The 17,607-nt window shown below is 57.7% G+C and overlaps 7 protein-coding genes across 7 annotated transcripts in view; 3 read left to right on the forward strand and 4 right to left on the reverse strand.

Annotated features, from left to right (window-relative positions):
- Window positions 1-327: 327 nt before the first annotated feature.
- SPBR_04054 (uncharacterized protein) lies at window positions 328-3,862 on the reverse strand (the record flags this gene model as incomplete). The annotated part of the gene is made up of 3 exons (XM_040762338.1): window positions 328-2,358; window positions 2,491-3,779; window positions 3,847-3,862. The coding sequence occupies 3 exons, from the start codon at window positions 3,860-3,862 to the stop codon at window positions 328-330; spliced, it is 3,336 nt and encodes a 1,111-aa protein (XP_040621710.1).
- Window positions 3,863-5,713: 1,851 nt separating this feature from the next.
- On the forward strand, window positions 5,714-6,792 carry SPBR_04322 (PH domain protein; the record flags this gene model as incomplete). The annotated part of the gene is made up of 3 exons (XM_040762605.1): window positions 5,714-5,788; window positions 5,857-6,071; window positions 6,294-6,792. 3 exons carry the CDS (start codon window positions 5,714-5,716, stop codon window positions 6,790-6,792), a joined length of 789 nt encoding a protein of 262 aa, XP_040621711.1.
- A 1,956-nt stretch (window positions 6,793-8,748) lies between these two features.
- Window positions 8,749-10,244, forward strand: SPBR_04232 (ribonucleoside-diphosphate reductase subunit M2; the record flags this gene model as incomplete). Its single annotated transcript, XM_040762515.1, has 4 exons — window positions 8,749-8,778; window positions 8,849-9,091; window positions 9,242-9,575; window positions 9,637-10,244. 4 exons carry the CDS (start codon window positions 8,749-8,751, stop codon window positions 10,242-10,244), a joined length of 1,215 nt encoding a protein of 404 aa, XP_040621712.1.
- A 664-nt stretch (window positions 10,245-10,908) lies between these two features.
- SPBR_04463 (uncharacterized protein) lies at window positions 10,909-11,520 on the reverse strand (the record flags this gene model as incomplete). The annotated part of the gene is made up of 2 exons (XM_040762746.1): window positions 10,909-11,361; window positions 11,449-11,520. 2 exons carry the CDS (start codon window positions 11,518-11,520, stop codon window positions 10,909-10,911), a joined length of 525 nt encoding a protein of 174 aa, XP_040621713.1.
- An 843-nt stretch (window positions 11,521-12,363) lies between these two features.
- Window positions 12,364-13,576, reverse strand: SPBR_04291 (COMPASS component SWD2; the record flags this gene model as incomplete). Its single annotated transcript, XM_040762574.1, has 2 exons — window positions 12,364-13,157; window positions 13,231-13,576. The coding sequence occupies 2 exons, from the start codon at window positions 13,574-13,576 to the stop codon at window positions 12,364-12,366; spliced, it is 1,140 nt and encodes a 379-aa protein (XP_040621714.1).
- A 1,223-nt stretch (window positions 13,577-14,799) lies between these two features.
- SPBR_04344 (solute carrier family 25, member 34/35) lies at window positions 14,800-15,812 on the forward strand (the record flags this gene model as incomplete). The annotated part of the gene is made up of 2 exons (XM_040762627.1): window positions 14,800-14,816; window positions 14,903-15,812. The coding sequence occupies 2 exons, from the start codon at window positions 14,800-14,802 to the stop codon at window positions 15,810-15,812; spliced, it is 927 nt and encodes a 308-aa protein (XP_040621715.1).
- Window positions 15,813-16,220: 408 nt separating this feature from the next.
- The window catches only part of SPBR_09159 (laccase-1 precursor), a gene marked incomplete at both ends in the record, with an annotated part of 2,120 nt that continues 733 nt past the window's right edge, over window positions 16,221-17,607 (reverse strand). Inside the window, one exon of the mRNA XM_040767285.1 lies at window positions 16,221-17,576. Within this exon, the coding sequence (XP_040621716.1) occupies window positions 16,221-17,576 (1,356 nt within the window). The remainder of the gene's footprint in view (window positions 17,577-17,607) is intronic.

The following is a 17,607-nucleotide window of genomic DNA, read 5'->3' on the forward strand; positions in this document are numbered from 1 at the left end:
TAGGACAAACAAGGTCGCTTTACAGGCGCGCAAAGGGAGTATCAAGGCTGGTTGTTGACGACCAAAGCAATCGCAATAACTACGGCAAACTAGAACTGCCACAAAACAAATGGCAGTAAACGACCAAAAATAATTAGGCGAGGCTATGGGCGGAGGAAGAACACAAAAGATACAACGAAATGCAGCGCAATTACAACAAAAAAGTAAAACGAAAACACACAAAACGATACAGGATAAAAGCACCGCCGGCCCCGAAAACAATGATTCTTGATACGGCCTCTAGTCTTCCCGAAGAGCTTGGAAGACAACAATGCCATCTTGATTGGTTTACTGGGTACCTGACACGGATGCCAGATAGCCCAGCAAGAAGTTGCGGTTGGCTGGCGAGATGGGTGCCTGGCTGCTGCCACGTCTTGAGTTATTAGCCTCGATGGCTGGTGCCGAGTCTGCCGCTTCGTAAGGGCCGAACGGGGCGTGCTGCTGTTGAGCATGAGGTTGCGGCGGCGGAAGATGTTGCGGCGCGTGCATGCCTATGGGGTGGAGACCGGCACCGGCAATGCTGGCAGCAGAGGTGGTGGACATGGCAGGCGGCTGCGGCGGTGGCGGTGGCTGTTTCGCAGCAAACAGCGACAGCAGCTTCTGCTTGTGCTCGGGGTTTGCCGGCTCAGGCGCTCGCACGCTGGCGCCGCCCGTAGCAGCGCTCGTAGACGGGTAGTTGAGTGTGGGGAGCGGGTGTGGCTGCGGCGGCTGGTATTGGTCTCCGGGCGCCGGCGCGGTGGGCGATGACGACGCATGACTAGGGCGCCGCACGGCCGTACCGTGCGGCGGCAGGGTGGCTGCCACAGCGAGCGTGGCCGCAGCGGTGTTGTACGGAGGCTGTGAGCCACGTGTTGAGGGTCGTCTGTCGCTCGGCGATGTAGAGTACGGCTGGCTCACCTGGCGTGGGAGGCTGGGCTGTTTGCGGAGCTGCGTGGTCTCGGCTGGCAGTTCGGTAATCGGCGACGCGAACGTCGAGGGATGCTGTTGTGAACGGTCTGTCCTGGTCGCATGTGCATTTACGCCGCTGTGGCTGGGGCTGCTGTTCTGCTGGGCCTTGGGCCGTGTCAGAAGTGTCAAAGCACCGAACGGCAGGTTGGTCTGGGCATTCATCTCGATCGGACCGCCATTGGCACGCGCTGCCGCCTCAATTGCCTGGGCCTGGCTTTGGCCTTGGCCTTGGCCCAGAGAAGCACCCTGCTGACTTTGTGTCGTGGAGATTGTCGTCGCCGAGTACACCGTCCGCTGGGCTGTGACACCTTGCGGGCCACCGGCCGACTGCCTGGTTCTCGCATTGTGGCCCAAAGTGGCATGCTGTGGTGGCGCGGGTGCCGATGCCGGAGAGCCGGACGCAGGGACATGGATCGGTGCTGCGGCCTGAGGTACTGGCTGCGTAGTTTGCTTCGTGAACATGCTAAGCAGGGACGACCTGTGCTGATCGGAGTGCTCGGTGCGGACAGGCGGCTGGTCTTGCGGGCCGTTGTTGGCCGCAGCAGGGCGAGGCAGGTACTGATTAAAATTGTCGTTGTTGCCGCTCGGAAGGTTGGGTGCGCCTTGATTGGGGTTCTGGGCTGCTGGAACCGCTCCGGCCTGGAGTGAACCGTATGGGTGCTGCGAAGCCGGCTGGGGACGGGCGCCGTGGAGGTTGTGCTGGAGAGTCGCGTATGGCTGTTGCGGCTGCTGAGTCTGCTGTTGCGGAACAGCATGGGATGCGTGGCGGGCCTGTTGCTGTTGCTGCTGTTGCTGCTGTTGCGGCAGTTGCTGAGGCTTCTGCTGTGGCCAACCAGGACCGCCAGCGGTTTCCAGGGGAGGCGCACCACTTGCGCCACCTGGACGAGTAGCACTGTCGTCTTTCTTGAACGCGTTCAGCAGAGCAGCGGCATGGTTGCTCAAAGGGGCCTGCTGGCCGCGGTACTGCTGCTGCTGCGGCGGCGGCGGCGGCGGAAGCAACATGCTGTTGCCCTGCTGCGACGATGCGTCTGGAGACGCTAGCATGTCTCTAGCAAACAGTGCCTTCTGGACAACGGGCGGAAGTGGCTGAGGGTGAAGGAGTGGGATCGGTGGCGGAGCATGTTGCGGGGAACGGAACGCCGCAGCCGCGGCTTGTGCTTGGGCAAAAGCCTGCGCCGGCCCTTGCATGTCGTTGCCGTTTACCGTATACGGAGGTGGAGGCGGAACCTGCGGGTTTGGTGCGAAGGGATTCATGTTCTGGCTTTGCTGAGGAGGCTGTTGCGGGTAGGGGTAATTTTGAGAGGACTGTTGGTGCTGCTGGCCCTGTTGCGGCTTCTGCAGCTCAAAACGTTGCTGCAAGTGCTGGTTTTGCTGTGCAAGCTGTTGAGCATGGGTAAGGTGTTGCTGTTGCTGTTGCTGTTGCTGTTGCTGTTGCTGTTGCTGTTGCAGGTTCGGACGAGGTGCATCGTATTGAGGGTATCCTGGCGAGGGCTGACCTTGCACTGGTGGCGGACCTAGCTGAGGAATCTGGTGCTGGGGCGGGGGTTGTTGGTACTGGTGCTGCTGCTGCTGCTGATGCGAGTACGGAGGCAGTTGGTGCTCGTATTGCTGGTGGTGTTGTGCTCGTGGCGCGTTGGACTGCGGCTGGGACACCTGGCTCAGGAGATGGTTGAGAGAAATACCCTGGCCGCCACCCGGTGCCGGCGCTGGTGCTGGCGGTGGAGGGGCCTTGATGGTGCCGCCCTGCTTTAAGACGGCAAGCAGTGCATTGGCCTTGTTTTGGTTGGGGTCCACAAACGCATCCTGCACCGGCGGCGGATGAACGGGAGCCGGTGCCTGCACAGGCGGTGCTTCGTCGGACGGCAGCGGCGGCATACGAAGCATCTGCCGCAATTCCCTATTTGCGTTTTCCAGAATCTGGTTGGGATCGGCAATACCGCTAAGCGTGTCCTGGGTGACGGGTTCGGGCAGTGCATTGCCTTCGTCTTCCGTGTAGGTGTCCTCGGCGTGGGCCATTTGCGGCGTCGGGTAGTTGTTGCCGGCGGCGCGCGCAGCGTCCCTCTTCCGCTGGAAGGCGATCCACTTCCGAAGCGGCCCAATGAAGGGCGCCACCATGTAGAAGCGGTTGGAGGTCGCGGATGTGGGCTCGTCGGTTTCATGGCCATTCGCATTGTTCTTCTTTCGATAGCTCGGCAGGTCCGCAATCTTATACCACTGAATGCCGCCAATCTCCTTGCGGGTCTTGGGCTCGAAATGGGTGTCCATGGGCACGTTGCGGAACACGTACAGCCGGATCTGCTGGTCGCGGAAGGAGGTGTCGATGAACTTGACCTCCTCGGGAGGCGGCACGAGGCCGGCTGAGCGGATGTCAAAGCCGGTCTCTTCGTCGACCTCGCGGACGGCGCAGTCCAAGTCGTCCTCGTCCATGTTGATCTTGCCCTTGGGGAAGCTCCAGTTGGCGCCCTTCTTCCAGCCCTTGACGAGCAGTGCCATGTCCATGGTCTCGTTGAGCAGGATGGCGCCGCGAACGGGAATGCTCGTCTTGTACTTGAGGAACTGCTCAAATGCCAGCACGTGGTGCTCGATCGGAAACGGTGCAAGCAGCGGACACCGCTTGAAGATGGAGAGGCAGAAGGTGCGTAGGGTCATGGCCGGGAGGGAGCGGTCGAGGGGGCGGATGAAATCATCGTAAAACCAGTGGGCTTCTTCGACCTGAAAACATATTCGTGCCATAGACGTCAGGTCTGCTTGAGGCAGGTTGTTGATGAAGCGGACGCACAGGTCGTCCAGCCCTGGAGAGGTCAGCAGGTGTCATGAAGGGGGTGTACAGGATTGCCATAGCAAGCACAAGAAGCGTACAATCGTCGAGTGTCATCTTTTGTGAAGTCATGATGGCGACACGGCAACAGCATAGCCAGGCTGCGTAGGAGGAGACGAGAGGGTGTAGGAGGAGGCCGAGGACAGCCGTCAGATCGCCTGATGGACCAAGGAGAGCAACGCAACCCGTGCGAAGCGCAAAATCGCGAGAATGGAGCGAATTCGATGGAATGAACAGCTTCGGCCCAACGTTGATCGTTTGAGTAGCAGGTCACGAATCGGCGGCGGGGGACACGCAGGACACTGTCAACCAGGCTCGCTGGCGGAGAAGCTCGCCGTAGTATGCAAATCGGGGGGGCCACACAAGGCTTGTGCGTCTGGTGAGAGACAGGGCGTCGGGCCAAGGGCCGTTTGCTAGAGAAGAGGAGAGTAGAGGCTGCAGCGTCGTCGAGTGGATTTTGCGAGAATGAAGTGTTGGGGCAGGATCGCAATATCGCGGATGGGCAGCAGGTGGCACCTATCACGACAGATATGTATCGGGCACTGTGATTGGGTGGCGCACGGCTATGCAGGCGCAGACGTGTTGTGCTGGGTTGCGGATTGGGAGAGGAGAGATCAACGGCGGAGGTTGGAAAAGACCGAAGGCAAAAGATTGGAGGCGCAGGGCGGAATGGATTAGATGCATACCCACGGTGGGGTCAGGCTACGGCTCCAGTTGGGCAAGGCAACGGCAGAGGGCTGGTTACAGCAAGTGCGTTAGCGGCAGGGGGCAGCTTTGGGCAGGAAGGAGCTGCCGACACGGCGCTGTGCACGCAGGCGCAGAATAGGTACAGAACGGTACCTGATGTGGCACTAAGCTCCAAAAAGCAAGTACAACCAAGTGGCTTCCTCCGTCTAGTCATGTGACTTTCATGATCGCAAGCCAACACAAACGGCCCAGCTTGCATGTCCCAGAACATTGAGAGGCTCGACAGGTTACATACTGTCACAAATTTTAGGTAGCTTTGGCAATCCTATCTACATCTACCGAGGTTAAAAGGGTGGCCTTTTGTCGATACTATGAAGGCTTTGCCATGACAAGGCCGGCCGGTCGGCGAGGCTGAACAAACAATGCGGGACGAACCAGGTACATTGAGACAGACAGTGTTGACATTTGAAAGCAGACAAGTGCCGTTTTCCAATGCCCCAACAGACGTCGATTGACAGCTGCATTGAATAAACCAGCATCAAATCCGACGTCTTGGTGCAAGTTTTGTAGACAGCCTGACAGCTTCAGCCACTGCATGCTTAGCGTGGTTTCCCTCCCTGGTCGTTACGTCAGGCACATGCTTGGCTTTGCGTGAGGAAAGGTGCAGTCCAGGCCTCCCATGTCTCAACAAGGAAAGAGGCCTGCAACACACTGTGGCGCCAAGTGTAGCAGGAAATAAAGTTGGCGTCATAGAAGGCAAGAGCTGCTCCATTCCGTGCCTGATGAACGAGACAACTTAATAAGGAAGGGCCGCAATTGATTCCCCATTCAAGCTTCGTCAGATCTCTTCCTTTTCTCCTTTTCTTTCGTCTTTCTCACACCCTCTTACATCGACCAACAACCGCCCCCTAGCGACTGGCCGACGACGAAAATAGCCTTTGGCTCCTCCAACGCGGCGCTTTCTGAAACCAGCGACAACAGACGCCCACCAATCCAGCTCCCAGCGGCTACCACCGCAGCACAGCAACGGATCCGGCAGTTTTCCAGTGGCGAACAAAGCAATTGGCCGTCAATTGAAGGAGCTGAAAATAGCACTCTGCTTCCGCCAGAGACCTTTGCGACTTTGTATATCATCGCGCGACTGCCTCTTTTCGTTTCCACTATCGGGTATCCCTCTGCTCAAACACTTGGAACTCCTGAACTCAACAAAAATCTGCAAATATGTCTGCGCAACTTTTTAATATGGTCGCCAAGCGCGCCCTCAAAGACGCGGCGAAGAAAAACATCAACTCCAAGGTGCGCCGTCCCCCCCTCGCGCCGTTCGAACCTCATCCCAGTCACGCGATACATACTGACACCGTTAGGACCCTTACTTTGAAGAAGTCGCCATCTACGGCCGCGATGGTCGGCCCACGGGCCGCGTCAAGAAACAGAAGAAGGGCATCCCAGCCATCCTTTCGCGCAACGACGGCAAGGTGCTGAAGAGGGTGCGCAGACAGGCCTACCGCCTGGACATGTCGCTCTTCAACTGCTGCGGTATTCGCTTTGGCTGGGGCAGTGTCATTGGCTTCATTCCTGTGTAAGTTTTGCTCTCCTGGCGCCGTCTGCAACCCTTTCCTTTTCTTCCTAGTCCTCCGTAAGGCGACTGTGGTATCCGTATCCGGATTCGTTGACGTCATTTTGGCTTAACACCAAATTGGTGCAAAACACGCGGGACGCGAGGGACGCGTGCGACACGTTACACAAAGCCGACACCCACAACTGCCAACGACAATGCTTGCTAACGATTATCGTTCTGTAGGGTTGGCGATGTCATTGACCTTTTACTGGCATACTCTGTCGTTACATCCTGCGCCAAAATCGACGGCGGCCTGCCTCCCGCGCTCCAAGCCCGCATGTACTTTAACATTATGCTCGACTTTGGCATCGGGCTCGTCCCCTTTGTCGGCGACGTCGCCGACGCCATGTTTCGCGCCAACACCCGCAACGCCTGGGTTCTCGAGGAATACCTGATCAAGAAAGCAGAGACAGAACAGAGGCTCCGCCAAGAAAAGGCGCAAAGGGACAATCAGAACAACCAGCAGCAGCGCCTCGGCGACGGCCGGCCTCTCCCAAACCCTGGTCCTGCTGCTGGTGACGGTGCCGGTGCGGACCCCGAGCGGCCTGCTCCCAAGAAGAGCTTCTGGTCATCGTGGGGCCGCTCGGCGCCACAAGACGTGCAGACCGACCAAGAGATGGCCGTCGTCGAAGGTGCGCAGGGTAGACAGCCGAGCGATCTGGCGTATGACGGCCGAGCGTAGGACGCGAAGTTGCCAGATGCCGTGGCAGTGAAATCCTTCTCTCCCAAGCAGCATTGAAGGGCGTGTTTAAGACATATTGGGAGGTGCCTAAAGTAGCCACAGTTGCCGACACATGCCGGTCACGACGCGGGCTTAGACGAAGATACCAGGCAGCGACGACGATCGTGCCGTGGCGGCCTATTTTTTTCCCCCTCGGTGATGCATGGTGCGATGGGTCTTGTTTACTTTGTCGTTCTCTTTTTTTTTCGTATATTGCCGTATATCCTTTTGCATTTTTCGGCGTCTTGGGAGATGTGGTGTAGAATGGGGAATGTACTAATTCGGAGAGCAAGGATTTAAAGCAACAAAAGAACAGACACGCTGTACATGTAATGGATGATAAATACGACCGTCCAGACGGACAGCTAGATAGATTATACGATAGTCAGCATGAGTCAAGAGGTATCCAGAAATGTGCGGAGTGAATGGAGCCAGTGTTCGACGAATGAAAACAGGACACCTTAGCCGGACGTGGATCGCGTCGTGTAAGTACTTCCTACTTTGATCTGATAAAACGACGACCTCGACAGCGGATATTCGGGCCAGGTTGGGGCAACTCGCGAAATCCTGGCAAAGTCCTGGCAAAACATTAGGCAAACAGGCGAGAACCAGGTCAAACCAGGTTCGATGGATCTGATAAGACTCACGCGTCTGCCCCGTAAGTGCGACGCGTCGTTTTTTCTCTGCACAGGCAGCACAACTTGTGGATAAACTGTGCGGAGCAAATTGACAACCAAGAACAGGAACGGGTACGAAGTAGGACATATCTTACAGAAACAGGAACAAGACAACGCAAGTAACGCCAGGGATAGTTGAGAGGTTAGATGGAGACAGCTCGCGTGCAACGAAGGGAGGAGCCACTTACCAGCCGGGCTCGCCAAAACACATAAGGCCTCAGCCAAGATCCCATTCTCGCGTAGAGTGGAATCGCCCTTGGCATAACGATCTTAATGGCACCAAGGGCGCTAGGTGAAAATACGCTGTTGCTTGTCACTTTAACACGCACAAATCCAACTTTGCTTGTGCACGCGGCAGTCTGCCGACCAGGAATTCAATGACAAGGGAAACAGAAAAACAAAGATCTCGGCGATATTGAATGGCTTGGATAAACAGTGACTCTACTGAATTTACCTGACCTGGAAAACGTCGCAGCTCCAAGTAGCCAAGCTGTCGTGGATCGTTGCGCGGTCGACCGTCGTAAATCCTCGGTGATAGATGTGGCCGTCCATCGCTTTCCAAAAACAACGCTCTACGCGTTGTCCCTTTGCGTGCTTCGCATCCCTTTGTTGCACATCCTTTGCCTCTACAATTTCAGGAGTGACACGGCCGAGCATACGACGCACATGGCACTGTACACAGTATGAGGGCTCTTGAGAGTGGCTACTTCCCATGGAAATCGTTCTCTGCAAAATTAAAAAATGAGTAGCTCTAGAGCTTCATCCACGCGAGTCGCACGAGCCGCGTCTGGAGAAAACAAAAGTGGATGGGGACATGGGTGTGAGTGGGTGGTGGGACCTTCAGCCATCGAAAACGAGTGTGTTTGTACTTCGTACAGCTTTTGTTGCGCCCGTGTTTAATGGGGAGGCGGCGTTCTGTGGTCGGTGCACGGTGAACCATCACCAACGAGACGCGTCGCGTCTTGCTTGCCCGCCTCTCCAGTATTTTGGCGCTAACCCCCCATCTGACCTGGCTTTCCGCGGTTTCCTTGCTGGTCTACTTAAAACAATCCAGCGCCAGCCTAATTTTTTCGCCTTCTGTTTTCTTGCTTCTCTCGTTTCTTTGTTTCCCTTCCACCTCAACCAATTGACTCTTTCTTTTCCCCCATCTCCAACTTTGAGCAGCATCTCGGTTCTTTGGCATTGCATTCATCGCTTCATTGTTTCTCTTGCATCACTTTCGTTCTCTCACACATTCACAATGGCCACCAACGTGACCCCGTCCAAGGCTGTATGTCGCGTCGCGTCTTTTCACCCGACCATTTCAACGTCCTCCTACTAACGCGTTCCCTCTGCCACAGGCTGCCTCTGCCATCGAGTCTTTCAAGATCGAGTCGCCCGTCAAGAAGCTGGACTTTGGCGATGCAAACAAGGAGAACATCCTCGCCGAGGATGCGAAGCCCAAGGAGCTGGTGAAGGAGGAGGTCAAGACGGAGGAGGCCAAGAAGGCTGTTGCCTCTACCGTCAAGCCCAGCGAGGCCGACGAGCCACTCCTGCAGGAGAACCCCCAGCGCTTTGTGCTGTTCCCCATCAAGTACCACGAGGTGAGTGACATCGCGAAAACTTGGAGTTTGTCACGTTACGCGTCGTTTCGTGTCACGACACCTCGACGCGTAAAGTGATCCAACGGCGAATGTTCCGCCAAGTGTTTCCCATCCACATACAATGTCCAACATCATCTAACAATTCAAAAGATCTGGCAGATGTACAAGAAGGCCGAGGCCTCGTTCTGGACCGCCGAGGAGATTGATCTGTCCAAGGATCTGCACGACTGGAACAACCGCATGAACGAGGACGAACGCTACTTTGTCTCCCACATTCTGGCGTTCTTCGCCGCCTCTGACGGCATTGTCAACGAGAACCTCGTCGAGCGCTTCAGCGGCGAGGTCCAGGTCCCCGAGGCCCGCTGCTTCTACGGCTTCCAGATCATGATGGAGAACATCCACTCCGAGACCTACTCCCTCCTGATCGACACCTACATCAAGGATCCCGCCCGCCGCACCTACCTCTTCAACGCCATTGACACCAGTATGTTGCTCCGTCGTGTTCCCTTCACGACTTGGCCTGTCCCTGTGTTAACATTCTCTAGTTCCCTGTATCCGCAAGAAGGCCGACTGGGCTCTGAAGTGGATCTCCGATGAGCAGTCCACCTTTGCCCAGCGTCTGGTTGCTTTTGCTGCCGTCGAGGGTATCTTCTTCAGCGGTGCTTTCTCCTCCATCTTCTGGCTGAAGAAGCGCGGCCTGATGCCCGGCCTGACCTTCTCCAACGAGCTGATCTCGCGCGACGAGGGCCTGCACACCGACTTTGCCTGCCTGCTGTTCTCTCACCTGAAGAACCGCCCCAGCAAGCAGGTCATTGAGGACATCATTGTCGATGCCGTCAAGATCGAGCAGGAGTTTTTGACCGAGGCGCTGCCCTGTGCCCTGCTGGGCATGAACTCCACGCTGATGAAGCAGTACATTGAGTTCGTCGCCGACCGCCTGCTGGTTGCCCTCGGCAACGACAAGGTGTACCGCGCCACCAACCCGTTCGACTTTATGGAGAACATCTCCCTGGGCGGCAAGACCAACTTCTTCGAGAAGCGCGTCGGCGAGTACCAGAAGGCCGGTGTCATGGCCAACAGCGCCAAGAAGGAGGACGGCGAGAGCAACCTAGGCAAGGGCGAAGGCGACTTCACCTTCGACGACGAGTTCTAATTCTAAACGGATCGTCGCGTCGCTCTGCTCCTTTCCTCCTGCCTCGCTGTTTGATACCTTCCCATCCTCATCCTCTCCTCCGTACATAACGTCAGCATACCCACTGGAGAGGCATTTTCGACTTGAACATTAATTTCCTTTGTTTTTTTGTGGCTTGGCTTTTTTTGGAATTTGCTGGGTCTCCTAAGAAGAGGGTACAGGAAGAGTTTTGTTTTGTTTTTACACGTCACCACTCTTACCTACCGATTCTTCTTCTTTTTGGTTGTTACATAGCGGCGTTACTTGGAATGATCGGATCTGTTGCTTCGTTGTACGGCACCGACTGTTATGCTTTATGGTTTTTCTCTTCTTTTTTTTATATCTTCTTTCATTTGTAGCAACGCGGTTGACGGATTAACAAAAGACATGCGGTTTCTTATACAAGACCATGTACTGCTACTAGATGCATACACTCACCACTTGATTGTTAAAAGATGCTGTTCACAATAGACTTCTCCTTCATTTGCATAGCCACGTGAAGTCATAAACTTTTATTGTACTTTTGTATCGTAAACCTCTCACGAGATGTTCGTGTGAATGCCCAACGTTGTTCTTTAAAAAATGGCCCAAGCGAATCGCGTCCATTCCCCTCGTCCAAAATCGCTCCTATCTTTTAAAACCTCCCCTACCGCTTGCCCTTCTTCTTTTTGCCCTTGCCGCCACCGCCGCCACCGCCGCCTTGTTGCTGCTGTGCTGGCGCCGGCGTCGGTGCGGGCGACGGTGCTGCGCCCGACTCGTCCGCCGGCGTGGCCGCTGCCGCAGCTGCCGCCTCCGCCATGGCCACATCGTCCGCCTGCTCCTCGGCCGAGGCAGTCCCCGCCACCAGCCCCGCCTGCCGCCGGCTCAGCTGCCCCAGCAGCTGCACCAGCCGCGACACCTCGGCCGCCTTGGTCGTCTCGTACTTGAGGCACACCCCGCTGGCCGGGTCGACGGTCTTGAGCACCAGCTTGGCGCGGGGGTTCTGGCCGACCGCGTTCGTGGTGGCTGGCGGCGCATCCGGCAAGGTCTCGCCGTCCTTGGCCTTCTTGACGCGGCGCACCGGCTTGGGCTTGACCGAGTAGCGACAGGTAATTTTTGTCTCGACGAGTTAGCAACACCACGTCCACGGATCGTCGTTCCTCTTTGTTACTCTTTGCTGCGCGTTGCTCCTCCTGCAGCGACTTACTGTGTGCGGGCGGGCTTCCAAGAGAAGCGAGCTCTGGTGGAGCCATTGCTGGCTGGTTGCGAAGGTGGCCATTGTGATGATGAAGGAGGAAGATCGAAAGGGGGGAGAGAGAGTGGGTGAAAGGGGATGGCGGTGCTCGAGTGCCCGATGGGATACTCTCTGTCGTCGAATGCGAGAATGGACGAGATGAGTCGAGGTGTGGTTGTGCTGGACGTGCAGATGGGTTGACTCGCGTGCCGTTTGTCGTGTGTTGTTGCGTTCAGTTAGTTCGTCCGCCGTTAAATGCAGTGTCAAGAATTTCGGTTCGTCTCTGGTTTGTGTTACCCCACCAAATGGTTGTCCAGAAGGTACCTGCAACTTGCGCTAATTCTCACGAAAACCGAAGTACCCATAAAACCAGAATCTGCATATATGCATGAGATGTTTAGATGCATCTATGCGGGATAAACTCAATCAAAGCAGATGTCATGATTATATACGCGCACATTCTTATTGTTTTGTAAAGTCGACGAACGATATTTATCATTATTCATGTAGAAACTCTGCAGCAGACCTTGCGTGTAGTTGGAAGAGGCAGAGACGTATGAAATGGTGACCCTTCTCAACGAGTCCACCAGTCCGCGAAGCACATCCGGGGGCGTCACCGCATAGATGTTGGCGCCGCAGAACTGCATAGCATGTTGTTTGTGCAGTGAATCCACGTTCTGTAGTATTACTAGAACGCGGTGTCTCGCTATACTGTGCCATGAGGAGGCAAAGCTTTGTGGATGCGTTGATGCGCGGGCTGTCTGGCTGTTCCCGCTCATCTGGCGCGGCACATGCCGCCCGCCACCTTGGTTCGGTCAGTGCCCCGGGCATCTCGCTGGGCTGCTTTTATATAGAATTATCCCATCGCCTCGAGTCGTTCCTCGTTCCTCATGCATTGGCGTCCGGCAGCCAAAACACCAGCGCCTGGTCGGCCGTTGCAAAGAAGTTGAAGCGCGGGTTGAACGCCACGACCGCCGCTTCCCGCTTGTCCTCCAGCACAAAGGCTGGATTTAGGACCTTGTTCTCGCCGACTGACCCCAGCGTGTCCCACACCATGACATTTTGCTTCGTACCGCCAAGCACATAACGGCCGTCTGGCGTGAAGCAGCAGTCGCCGCTGCCCTCGAGCCGCGTGGGGTCGGCTGGTGCGCCCGACGCACTCGGCACGTCACCGCCCTCGCCGGCGGCTGCGCGTCGCGTGGGATCGTCCGTCTTGCGCAAGAACGCCTTGAGCTTGCCATCAAAGGCGTCCAATAAGAAATGGCCGGCACCGCGCGTGCCGACGAGAATGTGCTTGCCGTCGTTGGATATGTCGAGCTTGGTCCACCCTTGCAGCAGGTTGCGCTGGTCGACGGCAGCACATTGCTCGACGACGTCGAAAACGGAAAATGGCGGTTTTTGGTAGTTGCGGTGGTCGTACAGAAGAACGGTGCCAGCAGCAGGCGAGGCGACGGCAAAGACGTTGCCCGACGGGTCCCAGGCGGACAAGTACGGTTTGTTGAGGTAGAGGAGGCCGGTCCATTGCTTGCTAGCGACGTTCCAGAGGCGGACGGTGCCATCCTGACTGGTAGACACAAAGTTGTCGGTGCCCGGGTGCATAGAGATGGAGGTGACCGAGGCCTCGTGGCCTTCAAAGTAGCGGATAAACGAGTTGTCGTGGGTGGCAAGGTAGCGGATGGAGTCTGATCGTACGGGCAGGGAAACACAGTTAGTGGCGGGACATCGTTTGCATAGATTGGGGCGGCGCCTGCTCACCGTTTTGTTTTGTACTGGCGTACACGATGCTGTTCGACCAGTGCGTAAACCGCGCCAGCTTCGCGCCGTACTTTTTGCTAATCAGCGCCTTGTCGTGGCGCCCCTCCTTGACGTTGTAGATCTGGATGGTGTCGTCGCTCTCCGAGGTCATGCACAGCTCGCCCGGGTCGTCAAAGTCGAGCGACAAGATGTATGTGGGCGACTTGTTCTTAGCGTCGCGCGCAAACAGCTTTGTCGGCCGGAAGCTGGAGATGATGGAGCTCAGCTCGGTGGCAGTGTCGCGCAGGGCCCGCGATACACTCAGCGAGGGCCCGCCAGCACCCGCTGCCGGCGTGTCAATGTCCATGGGAGCGGCAGGCATGGACACGAACGTCCTGGGTCTGGAGGCTGCGGCCGGCCAACGCGTGAGAGCAGAGTCGCGTGAGGAGGACGAGAGGATCGGTCGAGGAGGGACAATGGCACGGAGCGCGCAGGATGGACGCACAGCACTGTACGGAGCGTAGCGGAGAGAAAGTGTAAGCTCGTCTCTATCAGCAGGGCCGCGAAGGTGCGGATAGACGGCCGAGGCGGGCGGAGGCTCTCGCAGAGAAGATGCGCCGAAAGCTTGTTCCGAAAGAGTGTCAATGGCAAATGCTGGAGAGGCCAATTGGACGGAGCTTCCCAGGGAGGGCTGGTCAGCCTTTCGCTGGTTCTTCCCCAAAGAATTGTTTTGGCGGGGGACCTTGGCCACAGCGTTAGGCCCAGAAGGCGCTAAACCACATTCGCGGCGCGCCCCACACACCGGGTTGACATGGCATTGTGGGAGTTTGGGCTTGCTCCGACTTTCGCTGTGGAAGCCGCTTGGGGGTGCGGGCCAGACGCGGGTTACGGCATTGGCACAAGCAGCCGAGAGAAGCCAGCCAGCACCTGCCCTGTGGATAAAAATTTCCAGTGCGCTGGGCAGGCGCGTGTAAAGCGGCAGACAAAGGCAGGAACAGCCTTAGCAGCCACGCTCCGTCAATAACCTAGCGAGGTAAGAGCAACCCGGTATTGTGGAAAAAAATACATCCCAAAGGAACCGGGGCCCGATTGGGTCGTCCTTAGGAAATTGCGCCTTGGGCCGTGCCTTCCACATTTCCCTCAACCTCTACACAAGGGCGGCATAAGGCAGGTACAGTCAGCTTACGGAGTACTTTTGACTCCGTACGTTCACTTGACTGATTTATACGAGACGACAAAAATAACGAGAGTTGAAGAGACAACGCCTCCCAGCGTTCACAACAGGTCCCACGCTTGCGACCCTTGGCTATCCGCTCCTCCACACATATAAGCGGTCCCACGCTTTCCTTCTGTAAAGAGCTGGACGGGTCGCCGATTCCGCCGGGGTGCTTGTTTCTGCGAAGTGCGGCTCCGGCTTACGATTGACGATTTACGACACCTCCCATTCACAGCCCGCTTCGGCCGACCAAGACCCCAGACCACAGGAGCGCAGTCCGCAAGCATACGTGTCGACGACAACGAAGCGGCCGACATTGAGAGTGCGCCGTCTGTTCTTCTGTGCGAGTCACCAGCCACAAGAAACAGCGCACGATGTCAACAACATCTGGGTAGGTCATGCCTCTTTGCTCGTCGTTGGCGAGGTCTTGAGTTGCGTTCATTCGTCACTCTCGCATTGCTGACCTCGTCTTCGCAGCGCCTTCGTTGCCGGCGGCATAGCCGCGTGCGGCGCCGTGACGGCCACGCATCCCTTTGAGACGGTCAAGATCCGCATGCAGCTCCAGGGCGAGCTGCAGGCCAAGGGCCACCAGCCGCACCACTACCGCGGCCCGCTGCACGGCGTGTCCGTCATTGTGCGCAACGAGGGCCTGCGCGGCATCTACCGCGGTCTCGGCTGCGCCTACATCTACCAGGTGCTGCTCAACGGCTGCCGCCTCGGCTTCTACGAGCCCATGCGCCAGGGCCTGACGGGCGTGCTGTACGGCAACAACTCCGTGCAGAGCCTGCCCATCAACATGTTTTGCGGCGCCGGCTCGGGCATCATCGGCGCGGCCGCCGGCAGCCCCTTTTTCCTGGTGAAGACGCGCCTGCAGAGCTACTCGCCGCTGCTGCCCGTGGGCACGCAGCACGAGTACCGCAACGCCTGGGACGGCATGAAGCAGATCTACCGCGCCGAGGGCCTGCTGGGCCTGTACCGCGGCGTGGGCGCGGCGTGCATCCGCACAGGATTCGGCAGCTCCGTGCAGCTGCCGACGTACTTTTTCGCCAAGCGGCGGCTGCAGCACCACCTGGGCGTCCAGGAGGGCCCCGCGCTGCACCTGGCGAGCAGCACGGCGAGCGGGTTTGTGGTGTGCGTCTTCATGCACCCGCCAGACACCATCATGTCGCGCATGTACAACCAAAACGGCAACCTGTACAAGGGCGTGTTTGACTGCCTGGCCAAGACGATCAAGACGGAGGGCTTCTTTGCCATCTACAAGGGCTTCCTGCCGCACCTGGCGCGGATATTGCCGCACACGATCCTGACGCTGAGCTTGGCAGAGCAGACAAACAAGCTGATGCGGAAGGTCGAGAACCGGTGGTTCCTGAAGGAGGCATCATTATGAGGGGGTGAGAGGAGGTAGAGAGGTGGTTGATGAGGTGTGCCTTTATATTGTTATGCATTTCGTGCCTTTTCTGCACTCTTTTTTTTCCTATTGGTTTTTGATCCCTTTGAATAGAGAGAGGATCTAGAGACATGTCCTCTCGGTGTTTGGTCACCCAGCATTTCCTGGCGAACGAAAAGGTGTAAAGTGTATATAGAGAACAGAGTAAGAGAAGGAAAGAAAATATGAAAGGAATTGGAACCAGGTGGGGATGAAGGGTCTTTTTGAATACATAAAACAAAAGAAACGGATTAAAATACATTTTGGATAATCGACACCCTACCTACCCTCCGTTCCTCATCTCTCCTCGACTTCGACATCGGCATCCCCAAGAAAGTCACGTCACCACACATCACCCTCGTCGCCCACCTACAGACCGCTGTCGATCTGGTCCGGAATATGCGTGCCCGTCCAGGCCGCCCAGTCACGGCACGTCTGCGCCATGATGCTCGGCACGCTCATCGCCTCAATCTTCTCCGGCTGCACAATAAACTGCTCCAGGAACCCGCCCGACGCGTGCCACGCAATGTGGCAGTGGAACGGCCAGACGCCCGGGTTGTTGGTGTCGAACTGCAGCACCAGGTGGCCGTTGGGCCGCACCAGCTGCACGTCGCGGCGCATGGGGTTCTCCGGGTGGACGATGGTGTGTCCGTCCCAGGGGCCGGGGCCCTCGTGCAGCACGTAAAAGTTGCTGCCGTGCAGGTGCATGGGGTGCTGCGAGGGCCCCGGGTTGTTGACAATCATGCGCACCGAGGAGTTGGTGTACAGGTTGCGGCCGTTCCACTCGACGGGCCAGTCGGCGGTGCTGGCGTTGCCGAGGCTGGCGAGCAGCAGCGTGGGCGCGTTGTAGTCGCCGCGGAAGCTGACGCCGTCAAACTTCCACAGCGTCACGTTGGAGGCGTTGACAAAGACGCCAATGTCAAAGGTGTGCGTCCAGCTGGGCGGCGGCAGCGCAATGGGGTACAGCGGGCGCGTGAGCGCCAGGTCGTCGTTGGCGCACGACCGCGGGTCGGGCACGCCGACCGACCCGATCGCCCAGGGCCGGGAGGTGGGCTCGGGCTCGGGCTCGGGCTTGGGCTTGGGGCTGGTGGTCGTCGGCTTTGGCTTGCTCGGCTGGGAGCTGCCCTCGTCGCCGACACCGCCGCCATACGAGCTCACGCCAAGACCGCCGGATCCGATTTCGACACCGGAGCCGACACCAGGGAGACTCGCCGCCCCGCCAAGACCAATTTCAAGTTTGCTGGCGCCCGGCGGCGTCGCGGTCGACCCGGACGACGCGTTGGACGGACGGCTGTAGTACACGGCCGCCAAGGCGTACGGCTGCTTGGCCGTCGAGCACAGGGCCAGGTTGCTGCGCATCCAGAACGAGGCGGTGCTGGCGTTGCGGCCCGTCGCGGCATTGGCCGTGACCAGCACGTCGGCGCGCTGGCCCACGCCCAGCGTCACCACTTTGGCCTGGTACGCCTCGATGGGAATGAAATCGTAGGCAATCACCGTCAGCATGTGGTCGTCGATGCTAACGTGCTGGACGCCCTCGCTGCCCGAGTTGATGAGGCGCAGGCGGTGCACCTTGCCGGGCTCAAAGAAGAACTCGGCCTTGGGCGCGTCGGACACGCAGGCGGTGTGGTCGGCGCTGTCGACGGTCGCGCAGTCGAAGCTGTTCTTGCCCTGGATCAGGTTGTTGTCCGACGGCACCTCGGGCTTGCCGCCGGGCGCGAGCATCCTCTCCAAGATGGTGAGGTAGTCGGTATGGTAG

Source organism: Sporothrix brasiliensis, assembly GCF_000820605.1.
Source record: "Sporothrix brasiliensis 5110 chromosome Unknown Cont16, whole genome shotgun sequence".
NCBI classification, from domain to species: Eukaryota; Fungi; Ascomycota; class Sordariomycetes; order Ophiostomatales; family Ophiostomataceae; genus Sporothrix; species Sporothrix brasiliensis.